General features: G+C 40.6%; 1 protein-coding gene across 1 annotated transcript in view; it reads right to left on the minus strand.

Moving 5' to 3' along the window:
* Positions 1 to 1,524: 1,524 nt before the first annotated feature.
* The window catches only part of LOC145768576 (histone-lysine N-methyltransferase EHMT2-like), a 53,683-nt gene continuing 34,134 nt past the window's right edge, over positions 1,525 to 21,073 (minus strand). Inside the window, exons 12-30 of the mRNA XM_082580101.1 lie at positions 18,334 to 18,471; positions 17,909 to 17,944; positions 17,175 to 17,309; positions 16,442 to 16,530; positions 13,599 to 13,706; positions 12,757 to 12,924; positions 9,964 to 10,134; positions 9,404 to 9,470; positions 8,900 to 9,064; positions 6,309 to 6,393; positions 5,890 to 6,086; positions 5,539 to 5,628; positions 5,344 to 5,472; positions 4,974 to 5,114; positions 4,672 to 4,806; positions 4,150 to 4,343; positions 3,143 to 3,308; positions 2,444 to 2,619; positions 1,525 to 1,841 (exon numbers count right to left, since the gene is read on the minus strand). Coding sequence (XP_082436227.1) covers positions 1,607 to 1,841; positions 2,444 to 2,619; positions 3,143 to 3,308; positions 4,150 to 4,343; positions 4,672 to 4,806; positions 4,974 to 5,114; positions 5,344 to 5,472; positions 5,539 to 5,628; positions 5,890 to 6,086; positions 6,309 to 6,393; positions 8,900 to 9,064; positions 9,404 to 9,470; positions 9,964 to 10,134; positions 12,757 to 12,924; positions 13,599 to 13,706; positions 16,442 to 16,530; positions 17,175 to 17,309; positions 17,909 to 17,944; positions 18,334 to 18,471 — 2,625 coding nt within the window. The 3' untranslated portion in view covers positions 1,525 to 1,606. The remainder of the gene's footprint in view (positions 1,842 to 2,443; positions 2,620 to 3,142; positions 3,309 to 4,149; positions 4,344 to 4,671; positions 4,807 to 4,973; positions 5,115 to 5,343; positions 5,473 to 5,538; positions 5,629 to 5,889; positions 6,087 to 6,308; positions 6,394 to 8,899; positions 9,065 to 9,403; positions 9,471 to 9,963; positions 10,135 to 12,756; positions 12,925 to 13,598; positions 13,707 to 16,441; positions 16,531 to 17,174; positions 17,310 to 17,908; positions 17,945 to 18,333; positions 18,472 to 21,073) is intronic.

Raw genomic sequence — 21,073 nt, forward strand, 5'->3', positions numbered from 1 at the left:
ATGAAACAAGATTTATATCCTTGTATGCTGCAAGAGTTGCAAACACAAAGACGTTGCAAAAAGATATTTCAATTTACTTGATTATCTCTGCAGCGATCTTATGTTTGAGAAATGAAAACTTTTTTTTTTAATATTTTTGTATCTTCTGAAAGAATATCCATTATCCAAGCATGTACAATTGTACATTGTACAGTAATAATGCTTCATTGCTGAGACAGTGAAATAAAAACTGAATCGGACATACAACAGGGGACAGTTAAACCAGTCCCTGCCAACACATCAAGTCTTAGGCGTCATGCAAAATAAACACAAAATTTTAAAGAAAATGCGCGATGATGGTTTTGACCACTTCTGGCTTTTACCTCGAAGAAGCAGCAAGAGTAATAATTTATTTGAGTTGCAGTCGCACTCAGGCTCAATGGCTGGTGGTTAAACTTTCACAATACGTAGACGGGAAGGTGAGGATGTCAATATCTATGTCGATATTCAAGCATGTCATTAAGTGCCTTGCTAAGACACAGCCGGGTGCTGAGGGAAGGTGTCAAATCGACGACCTTCTGGGCGTCTATGGCCGATGATTGTTTGTTAAAGTTGTTGCATGAATTGCTGCCTTATAAGCAAGGAGATGATTGTTTACCACAAACACGATCTGCTCTCAAAGTTCAAGTACGTTTCACCATCGCAATCTCAAAAACCAGAAAAATATTGTAAGTGAAAACATAAGCGAAAAATAATAACGAGTATATACGTCTTGAAAACGTTGGTTACTGAAATCTAGCTGGACACACTTGGTTACATTATGTAAATTGACGCTAGGTCTTGCCGTATGTTCTTTTGTACGTCATCAATAACAAGAGTGTATTTTTATATTGAGCGGGATCTATCTCAAACCGTGACCTCAACAGAACATCCACAAACAGTTGGCCGAACGATAGGGCAATTTAGGGCGTGATTGGAAAGTTGAGATTTAGGAATTTGAATTTAAAGAAATTTTGAAATAGGGATTGCAAGGAATTTGCATTCGGGATGATTAGGATTTTAGGGGATCATATGTCGTCATACAAGCGCAGACGCATTGCTGCCAGTGCTTCACAACACGAACCACCTAGGTCCAACTAGGATATAAAAGCGAATTCAAATTAAAGACAAAATTCCTGATTTGTAATCGAGAATTTGAATTCTTTTCTAAAACAAGTAAAACTCAACACGTAAAAGTTGTTGTTTTTATGGGAAAATAAAACTTGCACCCCCTCCCCGCCCTGAAAAAAACAGGGAAAGGGCAAGCATCTTCACTTTTCTCCGCCTTCTGAGTTGCTCGCTTCCTCTAGTTGATTTTCTTCTGCACGCTTTGTCTTCTCTTCAGCTGTAAGCAACAAGACGCACAAACTCCATGTGTTTTTCGTGACATCGCATAAGGAAAATATGTGATCTCTCACTGACTATTTAATACTAGTGATTATGGTGAAAAGAGGAAATTGCCAATTTTCCCCATAATCACCAGTGCCAATTCAAAAAACGTGGCAGTATGGTGAAAAGTGAGTTGCTTCAACGCTATCAGACGTAAAAAACAGCCTTTACTACCAAGTCGGATCAAAATTTAAAATCTTTAAAAAAAGTGAACTATGACGCGGTAACTCCTTTTAACAAAACGAAATGAAAACGTTTTTAAAACCACACAAAGTGTCAATGGACAAAGTTTGAGAAATACTGTACAAGCTTCCGTACTTTCATTCAGTGCCTTTTTCCTATAAGCCTCGGCCGAGTACTTGCACTTGGGCGATCCACAGTGGCAGGTGAATTGGCGACACTTCACATCCCAGAATCTATCTCCGTAGTCAAATCTGGGAAAACGTAGAGCATGCAGCCAAATAATTTCGGTTGCTTAAAAATCACTTTTCCTACTGTTGCAAACCAGAGTACAAGATTTATATCAAAAACAAGCATTATATCTATTAAACAATAAACATAAGCTACAGGCAAGCAAACAAGCATACTGCTACAAATAGGATGTACTATGACCACAGCGCGCAGGTTAGGCCTACTGTACAAACAGCCCTTTACTGACGTCAATTGAAAGGCAGGACATGAGCTACATGAAGAAAGCTGATTGTTGAAATCTGCAAATGGAAAGCAAACCACAGAAAAAAATTGAAAATAATTATTGTAAACACATCTAAAATAGCGCATACAAATTAAAAACCAACTATGATTAACGTCTGCAGACGTTAAATCGATGTAAAAAGCGACTGATTTGCTATCTGGGTTTGTTCTAGAATTCAGTTCTAGAATTCACCGCACAGATAGGCCTCATCAGCCATCTCCGTACTCATGTAGCCTACACTGACCAAAGCCCACACTAAAAAAAAGCTTGATCTCAGTCTCATTGGCCATCTTCGGAAACGAAGGGCGAACATCATCATCATCAGAATTCAGTAAAATGTACCCCAATTCTTCATAAGCGTTAATGTCTCTTGTGGAGAAGTATGCCAGTTTCGGAAACCGAATGTCGTGATGGTCGACGAAGACACGGATGGGGACCAGGTTGGGCTCGCACAGATGATTGATGAAGCGTGACACGTTCCCGTAACTCCTCGCATCGATGCAGTACATCTCACCATCCTGCGGATTTCAACATACGATGAAGGTCTCACATCAACAAACCAGAAGAATCGATCTAGGATTACCTTCTACCAACCAACAGATGTTTAACGCAGTTTCATGGAAAGACATGACTAAGACGGTTTGCTAACTAGCTTATATTTGAGGTTATGTGAATCTTTCCCATGTCAGGAAACCTTCGATATTAACAAAGTTGTGAAAAGAGCAGCGTCTTCAAATGTGACGATGAAATTGGATGAAACAACAACAGGAAAGTAACAAATTTGATATAACTGATAAACCAAAGCAATTAGTAATATAAAATAGTTGTAATGCTAACATTGAAAAATATGGGCTTTGGTACGGAATTTTCTTTTAAAAGCTCTCAAAGAAATTTATCAATCAAAATTTGCACACCGATTACACAATTTATTTTCAAACGAAGTTACTGAGATCATCCACGAAATGTTGTTGATAAATCAGACAAACATTAGTTTTACAATTCAGTTAAAAAGCAATTGAAGAAATAAGTGATTGTAACTACCTTATTCTCCAAATCAAACAGGTAAGAGTCGTCTTCCCTGACGTCAGCTTCTGCGTCAGAGATAAGCTCGCCTACGTAATCGCATACGAAAGCACCACGTGGTATGGGCTCCAGAGCGCGGACCCCCCAGTCCATGCCGACAGTGCGATACACCTGAAGGCGATACCTAAAGAGACAAGATGGGTTCTTTCATGTAACACTCACGACTTAGCAGAAGGCCATCTTGAGAGGTCACGGTAAACGGACTTGAGGTCCTCTCTTCCATAAAGTGTAGGAAGATAATGAACTGAGGGCGTTTTAGACAACACAATTATTTGGATGACAAACAGTCAGACATACTAAGTTTAGAACCTCTAAATTAACAAAAATAGAACAATGTGAATAAGGGAGAGTTCTTTCTGCCTATCAGCACATGGCTGTGTACTAACTAGTACAGCGATTCTCTAAGCATAACGGTGTAGCATCCACGCTAGCCATTTAGACCACCCAATCAACTATATGTTTCTCGGCAGCCATACCGGTAAACAAATTTATCTATTGCTGTCAAATCTTGCTACAATCGACTGCCGAGAAAAAACTGAACAATGTGTTGACATATTGGCATATCTAGATCAACAATGAGTAGAAGGCTATGCAACATGCAACGTCGCACAAGTGCTCGGAAATAGTTTGAGGAAGAGCATGATGATATCAATGCGGCTCAACTAAGGCAGGTGAACAAATGACCTCTACAACAGAACCATTCACTGAACTACAAGCTATTATTAACAGAATGAAAAGATAATGTGATGAATGGATAATATGAATAATAATTGAATATGCAGTAGACAAAAGACATGCAATGTAAGTAGTAAGTGCAGAAATATGGCATATCTTTAAATTTTGACAACTATGTAATTGTAAATAGCCTGGAAAAATTTCAATATTAAATAGCGCACAAGTATTTGTTCTTAAAAGATGAAAGTCAAAAATTCTAAACATTGCGTTTTCCATAAACTCTATCTCACTTGATGCCGTTCTGGACAACCCTGTTGCTGCATGTTCTGCTGCACTTGCACATCTTGTTGCACTCAAACACCAGAGACGGCTCTAAGATGTCAAAGCTGGGAAGAAGAGTCCCATCCTCGGCGTACCAGCATCCCTCACTGATGATCCCGCAGTGACAAGTATCTCCTCTGCATCCATCATTGCAATGACATGCCTACACAGGAAGAAAAATGACTATTCACTAGCCAAGAAGAAGCTGTCTCGAATGATTGATTGCAGAAAAGTATCTCGATGGTGTCAACATAATCCGACGATAAAAAAAATGTTTCTTTGCTTTTAATTGTAACACAGAAGTGCGACGAGAACTCGCATTGTTTATGGTGACTGTGGTGATATTGTCAATGTAGTCATCATCCACTGAGTTTAACCTTCGATGCTTCATATATTAGATCTGCTTTTGTTAAAGGGAAATGGAAAATGGAAAGTTTGGTTAAGAGAAATTTTCCACCTGCACAAAGCATACAAAAATAAAATTCTCTCACTTGATTGGCTGCAACGATGTAGTTGATTCTAGTCTCCGATGACGTATGCACGTTCTCCGTGACGTAATGAAACCCGCCAGGGGGGTCGATGGGGCAGGGAGTGTTGTCAATCGCATTAACGCAAGGAATAGGCACCTACGTACACAAATGATCATACCACATCACCTGAGGAAGTCCTCGTATTGCATTTCACTCAATCTACCGAGATAAATAGTGGAAGCAGACCAATCAATCTGGCGTCGATTGTTGGTTAAGCGGTAGAATATAGTTGTTTGTGAGCTCGCACCAGCCAACAGACTTACTTTGTCGTATCCACGTGACATGTCCTCGCATAGCACACGCTCTCTGTTGAGGGGAAGCACCCGCTTGTCAATAAGTCCGGCCTTTCGAACCCATTCGTTGACCTTGAGCATCATCCAGGATGTGTTCTTCTCTGGGGCGCACTGTGGATGTAAAAGTTGGTTTCAATTTGTGTGGTGACACTTGTGTGATTTGTGCAGTAAGCTTTTCTATTTATTGCCGTTGTGTGAGATTGGTTGACTTTCAGTTTGTTTATTCAAGTAACCACAAAGATGTGCACAAGCACTTTTCATTACAGCATGCTTTTGCATGATTTGAGCTTAAAATTAATAATCTAAAAATGTCATAAACAAAAATAAAAAAACAACTTACGCAAAGAGCAGTGTCTCTTTCATTGTTCTCAATGGTGGAATCGGCACCGTAGGAAAGAAGCAGCGAGATGCAATCGTGGTTGTTCTCCCTGGCCGCAATATGGAGGGCCGTATCACCGTGGGTGTTGCGCTGTGGATAGCAACTTGGTCAGCTCTTTCAACTAGCCATACTTGAATTAAGACAAAAGGTACTCACGTGGTTGGGGCTGCTGTTGCGTTGAAGACAGAGCATCAGGATGTCGATGTTTCCAGACAGAGCCGCCCATTGCAGACAGATGTTGCCTTCCTGCAAATCACCATTGTTGATAGGCTACGTGATGCCTTCAGAATAAATTCTCGCTAATACTCTAATTCCAAATCAGCAACACTTAGGACTGTTTTTCGTTAAAGTATCACAAGCATCAAGCTGTTCAAATACATTCGCATCAGAATTCAAACAGAAATATCAATATGGCTACAAAAACAAAACAAACCGAGCAGCCGCTTCCAAGAAGGACTGTCAGTTAAAAATTCCTGAGTTACAAGCCATATTTAAACGTCAACTTACGTTGTCAATCCTGGATACGTCGGCACCGTAGTGGAGCAAGTACCTCACCATGTTAACTTGCTTGTGCTCAGCGGCCCACATTATGGGCGTGTAACCCCCATCGCCCGCGTCGTTGAGATTGGCCTTCCCGTAACGCATGAGCAGGTAGCAACCATCAACATATCCGTCCATGGCACACCGGTGTAAACACGTCATCCCTGTTGAAGGAACTCAAGGTTGAGAACGCAATACAACATGGGGGTAGGTCTTTGCTGGTTCGAGAAAGTAAAATCTTTGACTCAATTTGAAATTATGTTATACGCTTTGCAAACAATATAAAAGCTTTATTGCAATCTATAAATGATTAATTTGCATTTGAAAGGCTACGTAAGTTAAAATGTTTGCAACAATTCTGCAATCATCAAATCAAATACAAAGACCTTCTTCGTCCATAATCTTGACATCTGCTTTGTTGATGAGAAGGTAGAACATCAAATCTTTATTTCGTTTCTGAAGCGCTCGAAACTAATAAGAATAAAGTTTTATCAGTAGTTATCAAATTTACGTCCGCGCGTAATAAACACCAAAGATCATCTCACAAATGTGCGGCAGTAAGATTATTTGGTGCACAGTTCAAACAACAGACCATCTTCTCGTGCGCAAAGAGCTATATTCTCGTAAAGCAAGTAGATGTCAATGCTGCGCTTGTCTTGCGGGAGAATGCACCGCCGCAACAGCTTGCGAGTTGCAAAGATGCATGGGAATACATGGGAAAACCCCATATAAAACTCGCACCAAAACGAAACCTTCAGCGAGAAACTATGATTACACAGGAAACCTCAATACTGAAGCCGAAGCACGTGTTTACTTATCGCTGCATAAGAAAAGGTTAGTATCATTCACATAGGCGCCGACTCCAGGGGGGCGGCGCCCCCCCGTGAATTTAGCTCGGGGGGCTGCCCCCCCCGCAAATTATTTAAAAAAAATCCTCAATCAAATGTTTCTAAGTTCAGATTTGCGTTAGTTTGACTTTTATTGCGGATCGATCTCAATTAAAAGATCTACTTGTTGCAACAAGAGCGCTGCTCCTAAGATAACAAAAGAAACAGAAGAACGGTGACTGATAAACGGCAGCATGGTGCCGTTGAAACATAGTAACAATGATTGAAAAACGTTTTTCTTGATTTCTTCTGCTTTGTTTTTTCTTGGGAGTGTCAATAACGAGGTGCGGTTTGCTCAGTTTAGTATCTACGCGTATTAAGAGCTAAAGTTCAAAGTGACCAGCGTATAATTCGAAGTAGCCTACAGGCCTCGAAATTCGTTTTTGTTGACGGCGGACACACCAGTTTTAGCCGTCGATCGTCATGCTTAATTACTTTATCTTGATAATAATTCTTCGCTATTTCAGAACTATAACTACGGTTTTAGAAGGCTTTCATCAGACCAACGACGTGTGCTTGAAGAGTCAAAGCGCCGTGTAGCTGCTTAATACGCCGCATAATTGATTAACTTCCACCGAATGAGGTCGTGTGGCTTATTGCGTCACAATGCTCTGGGCACGAGTCGGAAAATTTCTACACTAACGCTACTATTTTCTGCTGTGCAAAGTTTCACAGGCTTTATTCTTTAATATTATGATAAAAATTATTCACTTATTAGTTAGGTTTTATTCACTTGTTGATTCATTCATATCAGTTTGTATCCTCTGTGGATCCTTCTCTGGTATCATGGGCCAATCCTATAGATGTTTGCTGGTACACCCCTTCATTTTCTTTGAATTTTTATACTTTTATGTGCCGCTTGTATCTAATTTCTTGTATTTTAGATCCATCTCAGATGATTGTTATGTCCTAGCTCAGTTGCAAATTCTTGTCTTTTTTTCTAGTTTTTATTTTTAACAAATTCCAGTCATTCCTTAGCACAAATTCTCTCAAAAAAACCACACCTTCCAATAGGCTGTAAAATTACGTTTCGCTCGAGTCCGAAATTAAATATTAAATCCAGTCTCATTGTCTCACAACAATCACTCAAGTTTCAAATCATCACCTCAACCAACACTTCAAGACAACTTTCCACCTTCACTTTACTACGCTGAAGAGATCGGAAGATCGAAACACTGGCCTTTGTCCGTAGTTACTTTTCATAATGTCTTTTTAAACATTCTTTTTGGGTCAATAATGTCTTTTTATACATTACTTTTAAAGAAATAAAAAAGAGTCAAAAGGCATGTAAATTTCACTCTGTGTGGAGCTACATGTACTTGAGAGGTTAAGTGTTATTTTTTTATTCACTTGTTTATTCTTTAAGTTTATTTTTGCGTGTCATGTGAGCGAAAGTGAATTTTCCTTGGGTCTTTTCTTTCATACTGTAATACCAAAACTTAACAAATTTTGTTGCATCTTGCTGTAATAGCCTACTCGTGTAATCTAATTTAGTAACCAACCTTGCCGTATCATTATTACTCGGAGATCAAAGCCAGACATTGTGACGTAAAACTTGAACTAACTTGCGCGTGATTAGTGTAGAAGTACCTGTACTCCTATCGATTCTTAGCGAAGAATTCACCTTTGTTACGCTGATTCAATGTCATCAATCGTTGAAGCAATGTAAAAATCGAAAGTTTTCCTCTTTGAATGGAAGCTACGGTAAGGGATACAGTATTCACATTTTAAGATGCGCGCTAGAATGCGCTGGAAAATATATTATCGCAACAATTGTTCGTGCTATGCAATGACGATTTGTATCGCTAGTTCCTATGTTATTTCTCGGCGGACAAATATGACCGATCTAGATGGCACTTCCCGCGGACATCACATGCTGTGACGGCGGACAAGTCAGCCGTGAATTTCGAGGCCTGAGCCTACATTATAAACCTTGGCGATATACAATGGCAGATAGACGCAAACAAACATCAATGCTGACAAACAAACATCAGCATTTTGAATGTAAGCAATCAGTCGGCTAGAAAGTTTGCCCCCCCCCCGGCAATTTTCAAAACCCGGCGCCTATGATCATTCAAACACCAGCATACCAGAGGAGTCTCGCCGTTTTCATAGCGAGCGTTGACATCAGCTCCAGCTTGCAGAAGGACATGGATAATGGCGATGTTGTGATCCGGGACGGCGTCTAACAGAGCCCTGTCGAGAGTGGGCTTGTGAACAGACAAATCGAAGCCATCGCTGAGCATCTGCAGAACCTGCAAAAGAAATCAGGTGATTATGACGTCTGGTACTGGCAACCACAATTCTCCTTCATCTTCTGGCTTTAATCCCACTATAAGTGGGGTCACCGGTACAGATTGCAGTCTTCCACATCACTCTGTCAGCAGCATCTTCCTCTTTCACACCCAGTACTTCCATATCTTCTGTCACACAATCGCTTTTTCTTTTCGGCTTTCCTCGCTCAACCACAATTGGTACGCCATTTACAGCGCTTCGCGACATTGAAAACAAATTTGGGTTGGTCAACCAGACCTCACTTTGACATCGTATTAACGTTCACAGACACTACAGTAATTATATCACAAACGTCTTACTTTCGCCAAGTCATTTTCCTCGACGTGTTGCAAGAATAGTTTGGATTGGAATCGCATCTTCTGTTCCCTTAAAACCAATGACAAGATGACAAGTGAGCTTTACAATGTTAATATATTGCTGATGAATTTAGTGGAGCAAAGTGGATACAAAATTATATTTCTTTTGGGTAAGCTAAGAACAATCGCTTTAATCGCGTTACCGTTAACAAATATCTACAATAAATAAACGTCACTTTTGTTTCATTAAACTATTTAACCGCTAACTCAATTAACCGTTAGCCACAAATGGGCGTTGTGAATATATTAAAGATAAGTAATTTCGGCTTGTAGGCAGTGGCTTGCTGTACACTACTGCACAAGTTTCCTGGCGCTATTCGCAACCATTTCTAAGCGCAAAAAATTAAAATAATAAAAAAGTTGTCAAACTTTAGCAAGACAGTATGGGGAGAGGTTGATAAGACAAGTACGTTAGCATGCTAAACATACTAAGACAATTGAGATAAAATATTTCTTTTTATTAATGTCAAATATTAATTTGCAATAGAAATTGACAGGCTTACCGTTCCTCCGTTAAATGCAGCAGCATATCTTGCAAGTGCTCTCTCTGTAACCCAGGGGTCAATGTGGACAAATCGATTGATACTCCGCCGGGCAGCACTTCAGTGATGCCAGGTACCACTTCAGGGACGAACGAAACAGCAGGTCTGTGGCCCATTCGAGCGCTCCTTTCCCTGCAATCATGACAACACGTTAATGGCCAAATGCTACAAATCATACTACCAGATAAACCTTTCGTATTCAGCACAAACCATAAACAGTACGGTGTTTCATTTTTTCACCATTTTTGAAATTCAAAATGCATGGGGTCCCATCTGGTGGTATTTGGGGTAAAAAGTTTACACCTCAATTTTTTTCAATTATGACGTCATATTTGAGGTGGTCCACAAGGTTTAAAATTTTTGGGTCTCAAAATCTCGAAATTTGGCCTTATCTCCGGAACCAATCATCATAGATCGACAAAATTAGTGTCAAAATGCGCAGAAGGGTCGGTTTCATATACCTGATGTAAAGAATATTAAGGTCTATCTGCTTCAGAAAAAAAGTTATTTCAAAAAATGTGATTTTCGGTCTATTTTCTCCTGATGAACAGAAATCAGGTGATCAAGATAAGAAGTTTTTTGTATTTTTCCACTCTTGGAAGCTGCTATTGCGTAATAAAAGTCCTCGTTCGTTTTGCAAGAGATGAAACGTTAATAATGAAGGTACTACTATTATAATGTAACCGTTGAGGAAGAGGTATGTTCATCACCTGCTTTACATTTTGATTAAGTGTCATTATGGCATTAAAGTCAAGTACGGTATTAGTAAGTCGATGCAAAACTTCAAGGAATTGGAGAGAAATGTGCTTAGCTTTTAAATGCACAGCAGCTATTCTTGTTATCGGAACGTTCAACTGATCAGTTGGTGTTAAGGTTAAAGTACTTGGCTTGTCTAGTCTTGTTATTTGGTTAAGCAAAGCACCATCTTGCATTGCTCCAGGAGTAATGACCTTTCTTGGCGCCGTCCACAAAAGAAATGACATGGGAAAAATATATTTCGTTTATGTGGAACATGCATTCAAGGGTATGAATATCATGAACAACTTCATCATTAAAATAATTAACCAGTCGAGTATTGACTCCGGACTTTTTTTGTGTTGAAAGCAGTCGTATTAGCCACCACTGAACATACTTGGGATTGAACATACTTGGGAACATACAGGTGAACTCTGCAGGCCTCCTGGGTGATGGTGTCAAAAATCAGTTCAGCATAGACCGACACACTTTTGGGAAAAGATTTAACAGCAAGCAAACTTTCGTGGTTTATGCCATTATCATCAACAAGTTGACCCAAGAAAACGTATTGATCTATTTTATCGACAACGCGCCATATCAACAACGCCCATCATAACATAACTGCATAGCAGAAGCTGAATTGAGAAGGTTCTCACTTTCCATCAGAGATTTTTCTCTTATTTTTTTGTTGTTGGCGGTATACTGTCGAAGGTGATGCAGCTATTTGATCTTTTCCCAGAACCGACCTCATAAGATCTGACTGCTGGCGTACCGAAGTCATCCTACGATCAGCAAGTAAACAACTACTATCATTTATTAAAAAAGAATGTAGGGGGTTGTTAATGTTCAACTTCACTGCTCGTTTCTCGCCTCCTCGTATGATTTTCCCGTTCCAAAGCCTTTTCTATATGGTTGACATGAATGCCACCGATAAACATAGTGACAAAATAGTGACTGACTATATCTGAATTAAGGGGAAACACAATTCTCTCCAATTGATGGAATTTTTCATCGAATTACTAATACTTAACCTCAATGCCATAATGACACTTAATCAAAATCTAAAGCAGGTGAGCAGCATACCTCTTCAACGGTTACCTTCATTATTAACGTTTCATCTCTTGCAAAACGAACGAGGACTTTTATTATGCAATAGCAGCTTCCAAGAGTGAAAAAATCCAAAAAAAATCCTTATCTTGATCACCTGATTCCTGTGCATCAGGAGAAAAAAGACCGAAAATTACATTTTTTGAAATAACTTTTTTTCTGAAGCAGATAGACCTTAATATTCTCTACATCAGGTTTAGGAAACCGACCCTTCTGCGCATTTTGACACTAATTTTGTCGATCTATGATGAGTGGTTCTGAAGATACGGCCAAATTTCGAGATTTTGAGGTCCAAAAATTTCAAACCTTGTGGACCACCTCAATATGACGTCATATTGAAAAAAATTGGGGTGTAAACTTTTTACCCCAAATACCACCAGATGGGACCCCATGCATTTTGAATTTCAAAAATGGTGAAAAAATGAAACACCCTAATAAACAGTGTATTGCGATCTTGGGTTCGTCTAACTAGTCCAAACATTAATTCTTAGCCCAGGGGTGATTAACCTCTAAAAACCTTTACCGAGCAAATAGTAATATTTTATGAAACAGGTACATTTAAGAAAATAGGAAGTTTGAAAAGTAGCATCAGCATGTGGCAAGTCTGCGGACCAAAGCCGGCATAGATGAATATTGGTTGGGTGATTTTCTTCCATGACTATTTAGAACTGCAGCTATTTTTTTCAGTTTATACATTTTTAGAGACTGTTGCTAACAGTCTGACTAAAATTCACTAAAAGTTGCATATTTTTCATTTTTAAGCTTTCTCCCATCTGTTCTAGGGGTTATAACATTACTAGACAACAAATGATGAGTTTGATTGAGGAAAATTTCAGTCAGACTGTTTGCAACCCTTTGCAAAATGCGACATATCGCAATGCACCAATAGATGCTTGATACTTTACTCTGTACCTCTCTTCCACGTATTGTTTCGTTCGCATTTTCTCTGGATTATGTCCAGCCAGTATCCACATCAGATCCTCATCATGACCTGGAGGTATGTTCACTTCTTTCACGTTAGACAAATCCCCGCCACAATGCGGACAGTCGCCATGACGACCACTTAGCACCATGCAGTCCCTGTAGGAAAATAGACTTAGTTTAAAGATTCGAAACAGTCTTGACAACAACGTTTTACAATCTTGGGACGTAGCTTTGATGGAGTTCTACAGCTCAATCTTGTTAATCTATTGCTTTAAAGCAGACAAAAGTCTTGTTTGCATTGGCTTCATTCTGAAAGCAAGAACTGACTTTTGACGATAACTGCAGCTAGGTACAACTGCCACACCGTGGCAGTTTATCATCTCCTTTCATTGTTGTACACTTTCAAAAGGCGCGCAAAGTTGATGAAACCCCGTCTACTGGTCCACTATAAGTAGCAAGTCTGTGCGGTTCAGTAATGCTGTTAACCATAGATTCGCACCTAGTTGAGCAGTCGACGAAACAGCAACATCAACTAAAATCCAGCCCAAAGTGGCTCAATAACAAAAGCAACATCAAACTACGCTGACTCAATCATCGTACCCTCATTTTGAACAGGGTAATCAAACACAACTTATCACTCCACTCCTGGTGAATAACAGAGCAATATCTCTTCCAACCACTAGTAAAAGCTTTAAATTATCAGATTTGTAATTGTAGAAAGTTTATCCGCAACTCAATGACCAATTGGCCATGCAAGTATACAAAACTTGGAACATACAAATGAACGATTGAACATGGATGTCATGAAAAAGATGTAAGAAGCAACCAACCTGTGGAATCTGTGCGGACATTCCGGGTTCTTGATGCACACGAGGAAGACACCGCCTGTACAGAACGTACCACACCCCGGGCAGCTCTCATGACGTAACATCTTCTCTCTGGTGGAACAACAAACTTCGTCTCGGTAACTTATTTAACAAATGTGGTTGTTTTCTTTAAATGAGTGTCAATGAGGCGGCTCATTTTAAAAAAACGTGTCTTTACGTTATTTTGAGGTAGACGGATGTTAAACCAACAAAGCTCGGAAAAATTGTTATTAGCTGAGCAAAAAAAAGAAATATTTTGCACAATATTTGAACAACTCTACACGTCTTCAGTACAAAAATCCCACACGTTAGGCGTTGGCTCAAGATGCGCAAAGGACAGAAGGTTGATGTATGCTGCAGTTAATGTTTAAAATTAGTTTACAGGCTAAAGCAGAGGTGGCCAACCAGTCAGAGACTAGGAGCCTCATTTCTTACTGTATTAACCGCAAAGAGCCACATCATACACATTGGTAGTAGCGTAGCCAGGAATTTAGAAAGGGGAGGGGGGGGGGGGGGGGGGGGGTTGACGGCGTCTTTGCCGAAGGCGACACCCAGCGGCGGGGGCTATGAGGGGCCTCCCCCAGAAATTTTTGAAAAATTACTTTGAATTTGGTGCATTCTGAGAGCATTTTCAACAAAAATGTGGGTATAAACATAGGCGTCGATTTTTTCTAAGAAGAGAGGAATTCTGGGTGGGCGAGAGTTTTCAAACAGATTTCATTGAATGTGTATGTTTGCAAATTCGCAATGGTTCAGTCTTCGAAATGAGCATATTTCTACTTCGGCAAAAACGTTGCCGAGGCCAAACGGCAAAATTTGAAATTGCCTCGGCAATTACTGTGAATATTTAGTAGGAAAAGATTGTACTAAAACATGTAAAACGAGAAGCGAAAAATATACTAGAGTAGTCTATTACGAAAGCATTGTTTGATTTGTTGTGATGTAACTAATAATACCAAAAGTAGTGATAAAGCGAGCAGCGCGATACGCACGCTGTTACCGTAATTCACGTTAAAAACTCACGGGGAGGGGAAAGTAAGTTAATTTTAGGTTGATTCAACGTTCGAGTAAGCGTAAATCGATTTAAATTTTCCGCCGGGGGATATTGCGTAACAACAATGCCCAATAAGAAATTTACGTTTGTTTTACATTAATTCGACATGTAGCGACGTTGAATTATCATAAAATAACGTTAATTGCTCAACCAGGTACAAGTAACATATTAATAGCTCCCTGCGAGAAGATCGCCTCGATTTATGTAAGCTTATAAGCCAACATATTTTCGGCGCAATGGGGACACTGCGAGCAACACAAAGTCTGTTTGGTGAACTATAGTCAGAATCGGTATCATCAGATGCTGTATCTGCTGAACGAGATAACGGAAAGCGAGGTGCAGCAAGGAGTAGATGCTTACAATAATTTGACGTCTACTGGAGTTAAATCAATGCAAATAGGGTGATATTTTTATAAAAGACTCTCCCAGCTGGGCACGTGTCTAAGCGCCGGCGAAGTAGGAAGTAACCCAAATAAAACATCTAGCAATAGTAAGATTGAATCAACCTCCTAGTCTGGTGTAGTCTAAGAAAATTAGTTTTTTCTTGTAATCTTGTGGTCCTTACAATCACCTCGGCAATTGCAAGAACTGTGTATTGCAAGGTAGAGGAAAGATTGACTAAAAGTTTGCCAAAACAGAAAAGTGCTAAAGTCTCAAAGTCCTGCAAACTAGTTCAAATTAGATGGATTAAGTGCAACCATATTTCTATTAAACATGTCTATGACAGCACAATCGTGTGATTAAGGAAAAACAAACATGACTATGACACCACAATGGAATATTGAACCTCTTCAGGGAACCACCTTTTACTACATTTAAATGTGATTTAGGCTAAAAGTTGGGACTTTAGCACTACACTGTTTTTGCAAAACTTTTCATGAATCTTTCCTCTACCTAATTAAATTTTTTTATTTTTTGAAAAGTTACGCATCATGATTTTATTGGTGCGTAACGACAAGAGGTCAATTTCTTTTTATCTCAAAAAGTAGTAGCCAAAACTTGTTTTAGTGTTCATAGACAGATAGCCCACCCCATAAAACATTGGGGTAGAGCTAAAAATTATCCAAATATGTTGAGTGGTTCTTGAGATATTGCCGTTTTTCTATTGCTCCTTATCTATGAAACCACCTAGTGGCTAAAGTTATTTCACTTGTAACTCGAGAGCCGCTTATCTGATTTTCATCAAATTTGCACCATTCTTCTCAGAAAAGTGAGAAGCATGTTTTAAGTCAAAAAAAATTAGGTGGTGCCAAAATTTGAAAACTTTGTCTGTATTATAATGAAACCAGGCTATGCCTTCGAACCATCGGACCCTTCACCCATTCCATGAGGGCTTCAGGCAGAAGCATGCCTCATAGAATGGGTGATTACAGATAATTGCTTGGTGAAGCAAAACAGCATCTTTTGCTGACACGATTCAAAGGAAAAGTTTTGCAAACTGGTAATGAAAATCTTTAAAATTGACAGTAGCGCCGATCACTTTAAAATGAATGAAGTAAAACTTTTCTCAATATGAAAACTAATTCGTCATTTTTCCGGAAAAATTCCAACTCATAGATTAATTCAAGAGCTGAGCGGTTCAAGGCTGTACACTGTTTGTACAGTGTACACACGTGCAATGCATTTGAACCAGCGAATGAACTGCAACAAATAAAGCGCTATAGTTCATTTAACGTAGTCCCAGCAGGGTACGGAGGAAATGTTTTCAAAGCAGTTGCTCAGTAGAAAACACTTTGGATCAGGATTCAATCACCTGTGTTCGTCACACAATCCGAGGACAGGAACCTTGGTAGAGGGCCGAAACATTTCGGGGAGACGGATATCGTGGAAGCAACCGTACAACTGAAAAGCACAGAGTTAAAACGAAACAGTCAACAAGCGGACTGTTATTCAATCAACACAATAACCAGCGACAGTTTAGGAGCAGTTCACACATGGTTGGCATTCAAACATCACGTTTTTTTAAACATTTGCACCCGACATAGCTGTGTACAAACTGGTGTCAGTAGATGCCTGTTGATCACACCTGTTTCGTGTTTTGACAATTATTTTGTTTTTGCAGAATAGCATTACAGGAATACGACGACAGTCGATTTTAAACATTCATGGAAAATTAATATCATAGCGGGTCAGTAAGTTAGACAAAGTTTGCAAGCCATACAAATTGCACAAATAAATACTTTAACAGGCCCATCTTGCCAGCTTCATTATGTCTTTCAATCTCAGAAACAAAGAAACGTAATTTTCTGTTTGTGAAACAGCTGTATCAAATTCTCATCCAGAGATCAATATGGGTGGTCAACTGGTCGTGTTAGCTTTGCTAAGCAACAAAAGCCATAGTGAGTTCAGCATATTTTACACTTTATTGTAAAATTTCTTTCACGATAAAACTGGCTTCGTCGATAAAACGAACCCTAAAGCTAAAATTTGTCAATTTTTCATGTTTTTGAAAGAAAAGTGTTGTCACAGGCGTCATTTTCACTCACCCTCCCGTCCACTTGATCGATGGCCATGCACTTGGCGTTCTCGTCGCTCGAGATTTTGAAACTATGCGGACTCTTGACAACGCAGGTGCAAAGAGGAGTCATCTTTAATAAGCTGTCGGCGTCTTGGCAAAGGGTCTGGAAAGTAGAATGATCCTTATCTATCACTAATTGTCAGCTGCATAGCCGAGTGGTGAGAACCTTGATATGGCATTTGAAAGGGCGCCGGTTCAACAGCGCTGAAAAGCATGTGGCTGTATCTTTGGTTGCACTTGAAGATATGTCTGAAGGTGGACACAAAGATTGGCTTCATTACCTTCCAGTCCACAATATAATTTTCAATATAATAGATCATAATATATATATAGAACAGATAGAATAGAACAGATTTCACGTTTACTTTGTTGAAAATGAAGATTACATCTAGTTGTTGATACAGACCGTTCAATCAAACAAAGAGATCAATTAAAACATTTAGATTTCAATCATGTTTCTATTGAAACATTTCAGGATTTCTAAAGCGTTTTTGACATCAAACTAATCCACATGGCACAGATGGTGCACTTCCACAGTTTCGACTGTATGAGATCGTTCTTTGACATGTTAGAGTGAAACAATACCCATTACCCAGGCATGCCGGAACTTATTCCAATACAATCTCTGGCCTCAAATATCAGTTAATAACATTGAACATTACAATAAAGAAATATAAAACTCTTGTTTCGCGCTCGACAAACCTTCATGTGGAGATTAATTGCTTGTGATTTACGATCCTGCAACGACAAAAAGTTAGAATTGAGGTAAGACAGGGTACAGCAGAAGTTTGTGAGTTCATTATTTTATTGTAAAATCTACAATCTTCTCAAAACCGACCACTTGTTAACAAGGAAGACGAAACAACATTATTGTCGGAGCGTTAGCTGAATTATGAGTCTAGCTGCCGAATTTTGGACTTTGTGTTTTCACTTAACGTTTGATCACTTTCAGTAACAAAAAACATCTCTAGAAAAATGAAAGATTTACAAGGTTGGCCATTTCAAGCAAGATAGTTTACGTCATACTATATGCCTAAAATAAGCAACCAGTGTAAATTTTCATCATTAATCGCTGCACCATCAACGCTCGCATGTCGCTGATGTCACATTTCACCATAAAATCTTACTGTTGGTTTGCTGGGCCTTGTAGCAGACGTATCCTTACTCGAAAACTGTCCGTTGGGCTTTGGTAAACAGATAGAATGGATACTATCTAAACTGTCTACAGAGGGAGAGGCCGACCCGCTGGAATTGCTGGTTTTCTTCTGAAAAATATCAGGAAAAAAAAAATAAATGATAAACTTTATTAGTAAATTCAAGTAATTGAAGACAAAATGTAATAAAAAAAAATCAATAAAATGACAATTTCCACTCAGAAGTTCTCTCTCACTCTCTTTGCACGTTCGTGATCTTCACTAGTTTTGCAAAGTCCTCGTGTGAGTAACTTCTTCTGTTTGTATGTCAAACATTCAACACAGGGGGGGGAAGAACAGTCACCTTCACGCGGTCCCCCCTGTAAGTAGCATCATAAAAAATGCGAAACGAAGACTGTCAAAACCGAACCTTGACCCGGAACGCTCAGCACAGGACCCCACGAGAACCGCTCTTTTCAGAGCGCGGCAGTTCCACTGTTGACAAGTACCGTCATCCCACCATCTTACAGCTGAACGCTGAGGGCATCACATCCAGCAACATTGATGTGATCGAGCAGCTCGCTCATAAGGACCGAGCTCTTGTCATCCTCCTCCAGGAGACCCACTGCACTTCTGCAGACAAGCTAGTAATTCCACACTACTCACTAGCTGGGTTTACCCAAAGCAGGAAACATGGCCTGGCCATGTTTGTCCATGAGAGCTTAAACTGGACGCTCGCAAACTCCTCCGCCAATGAGGAAATAGAATGCGTTTGTGTGAGCATTGAAAATTACAACATCATCAATGTATACAAGTCACCATCCTCACGCCTGAACCCATCATCTATACCCGCATTCCCCTCACCCAGTATCTATGCTGGTGACTTTAACTGCCAGCGCACCAACTGGGGTTACAAGTACATCAACAGCGACGGAGAATGCCTGGCTGCTTGGGCTGCAAACAACAACCTCGCCCTCCTTTACAATCCAAAAGATCCAGCCAGCTTCTGGTCCGGACGCTGGGGGAACGGGCACAAGCCCTGACCTGGCCTTTGCAAGCATGTATACAGACAGCTCTCTTCCTGACAGACGTGTGCTAGAGAAGTTCCCACGTTCCCAACACCGACCTTCGCTTGTCACTGCCCCTAAGCTTGTCTCTCCCATCCCAAGTGCCCCAGTGAAGCGATGGACCTTCAGAAAGGCCAATTGGAATCGTTACAGCCTCATAACCAACCAAACCGCGGCGGAACTACCCTCACCTTCTACCGCCAACGTGGATGAGGCTTACCAAGACTTCTGCCGTGCTATCAAATCCGCAGCTAAACAAGCTATCCCTCGCGGCCGCCGAAAGAACTACACGCCATGCGAGGCTAGAGCGATGGAAAAACACCGTCAACACTATCGACTTTACACACTCTAGCCGGATAGCATGGAGTACTGTAAACAACCTTACGGGCCGTTCAGCACGCCCTTCCCGCCAATGCCTCGTTACTGCCAATAACATCGCATCAGAACTAGTGAAAAACGGGACCTACAAAATAGGCGACCGCAAGTTCTCCAAACTTGTAAAGAGGGAAACGTCTGATCTCTGGAAAATCCCAACACCAGACGAGGAAAGCATTTCTGGTTAATTTACGTCCGATGAGTTCACCGCTGCCCTACAATCAACTAAGACCCGTAAGGCCCCTGGTCCCGATAACATCTGCCCAGAACTTGTACTCCATGCTGGCACCGCCATGAAGTCTTGGCTGCGCAAATTCCTGTCTTCCTGCTTATGCCAACTCAAAATCCCCAAAATTTGGAGACGAGCCAAAGTAGTCGCGATCCCTAAGCCTCATAAGCCACAAGAGGACCCGAAGAGCTATCGACCTATATCTCTTCTCTGTATCCCTTTTAAAATCTTCAAACATCTTATCTACACTAGAGTCGAACCAATTATAGACCCACTCTTGCCCGGGAACAAGCTGGTTTTCGACGTGGAAGATCTACTGTAGACCAAGTCACTCTCATGACTCGACATCGAAGACTGCTTTGAGGCAAAGAAGAAGGCTGGTGCTGTGTTCCTTGATCTCACAGCCGCATACGACACTGTATGGCACCAAGGCCTCACCTGCAAACTCCTCCGCCTACTCCCGGACAGGCACATGATCCGCATGATCATGGAGCTCGTTTACAACAGAAGCTTTACCCTCACCACCGGAAGTGGTAAACCAAGCAGGTGACGACGCCTCAAGAACGGCGTCCCTCAGGGATCTGTTCTGGCCCCCCTTCTGTTTAACATCTACATCCACGACTTGCCACTCACGGTATCCGCAAAGTACGCCTATGTCGATGATTTGGCCATTTTACACTTGTCGAATCAATGGGATACATTAGAAGAGACTCTAAACCAGAACATGTCGACACTTTCGGCATACCTCCAGAGATGGAGACTGAAGCTCAGCGAAACCAAAACAGTGACGACAGCCTTCCACTTAAACAACCGGGAAGCAAAGCGTGAGCTCAAGATCAACACCGATGGATAAACCCTGCCCTTCTGCCCAAACCCTAAATATCTAGGGGTAGTCCTGGACAGGTCGCTCACTTACCGTCAACATTTGGAGTCACTACGCAAAAAGATCTCAACACGCACAGCTTTGCTAAGGTGTCTGGCCGGCTCAGGCTGGGGAGCCGGAGTCGATACCCTGAGCATTGCCACCATCGCGCTAGTTCATGCTCCAGCAGAATACTGTGCA

The sequence above is a fragment of the Aplidium turbinatum genome, chromosome 4 (genome assembly GCF_918807975.1).
Source record: "Aplidium turbinatum chromosome 4, kaAplTurb1.1, whole genome shotgun sequence".
Lineage (NCBI taxonomy): Eukaryota > Metazoa > Chordata > Ascidiacea > Aplousobranchia > Polyclinidae > Aplidium > Aplidium turbinatum.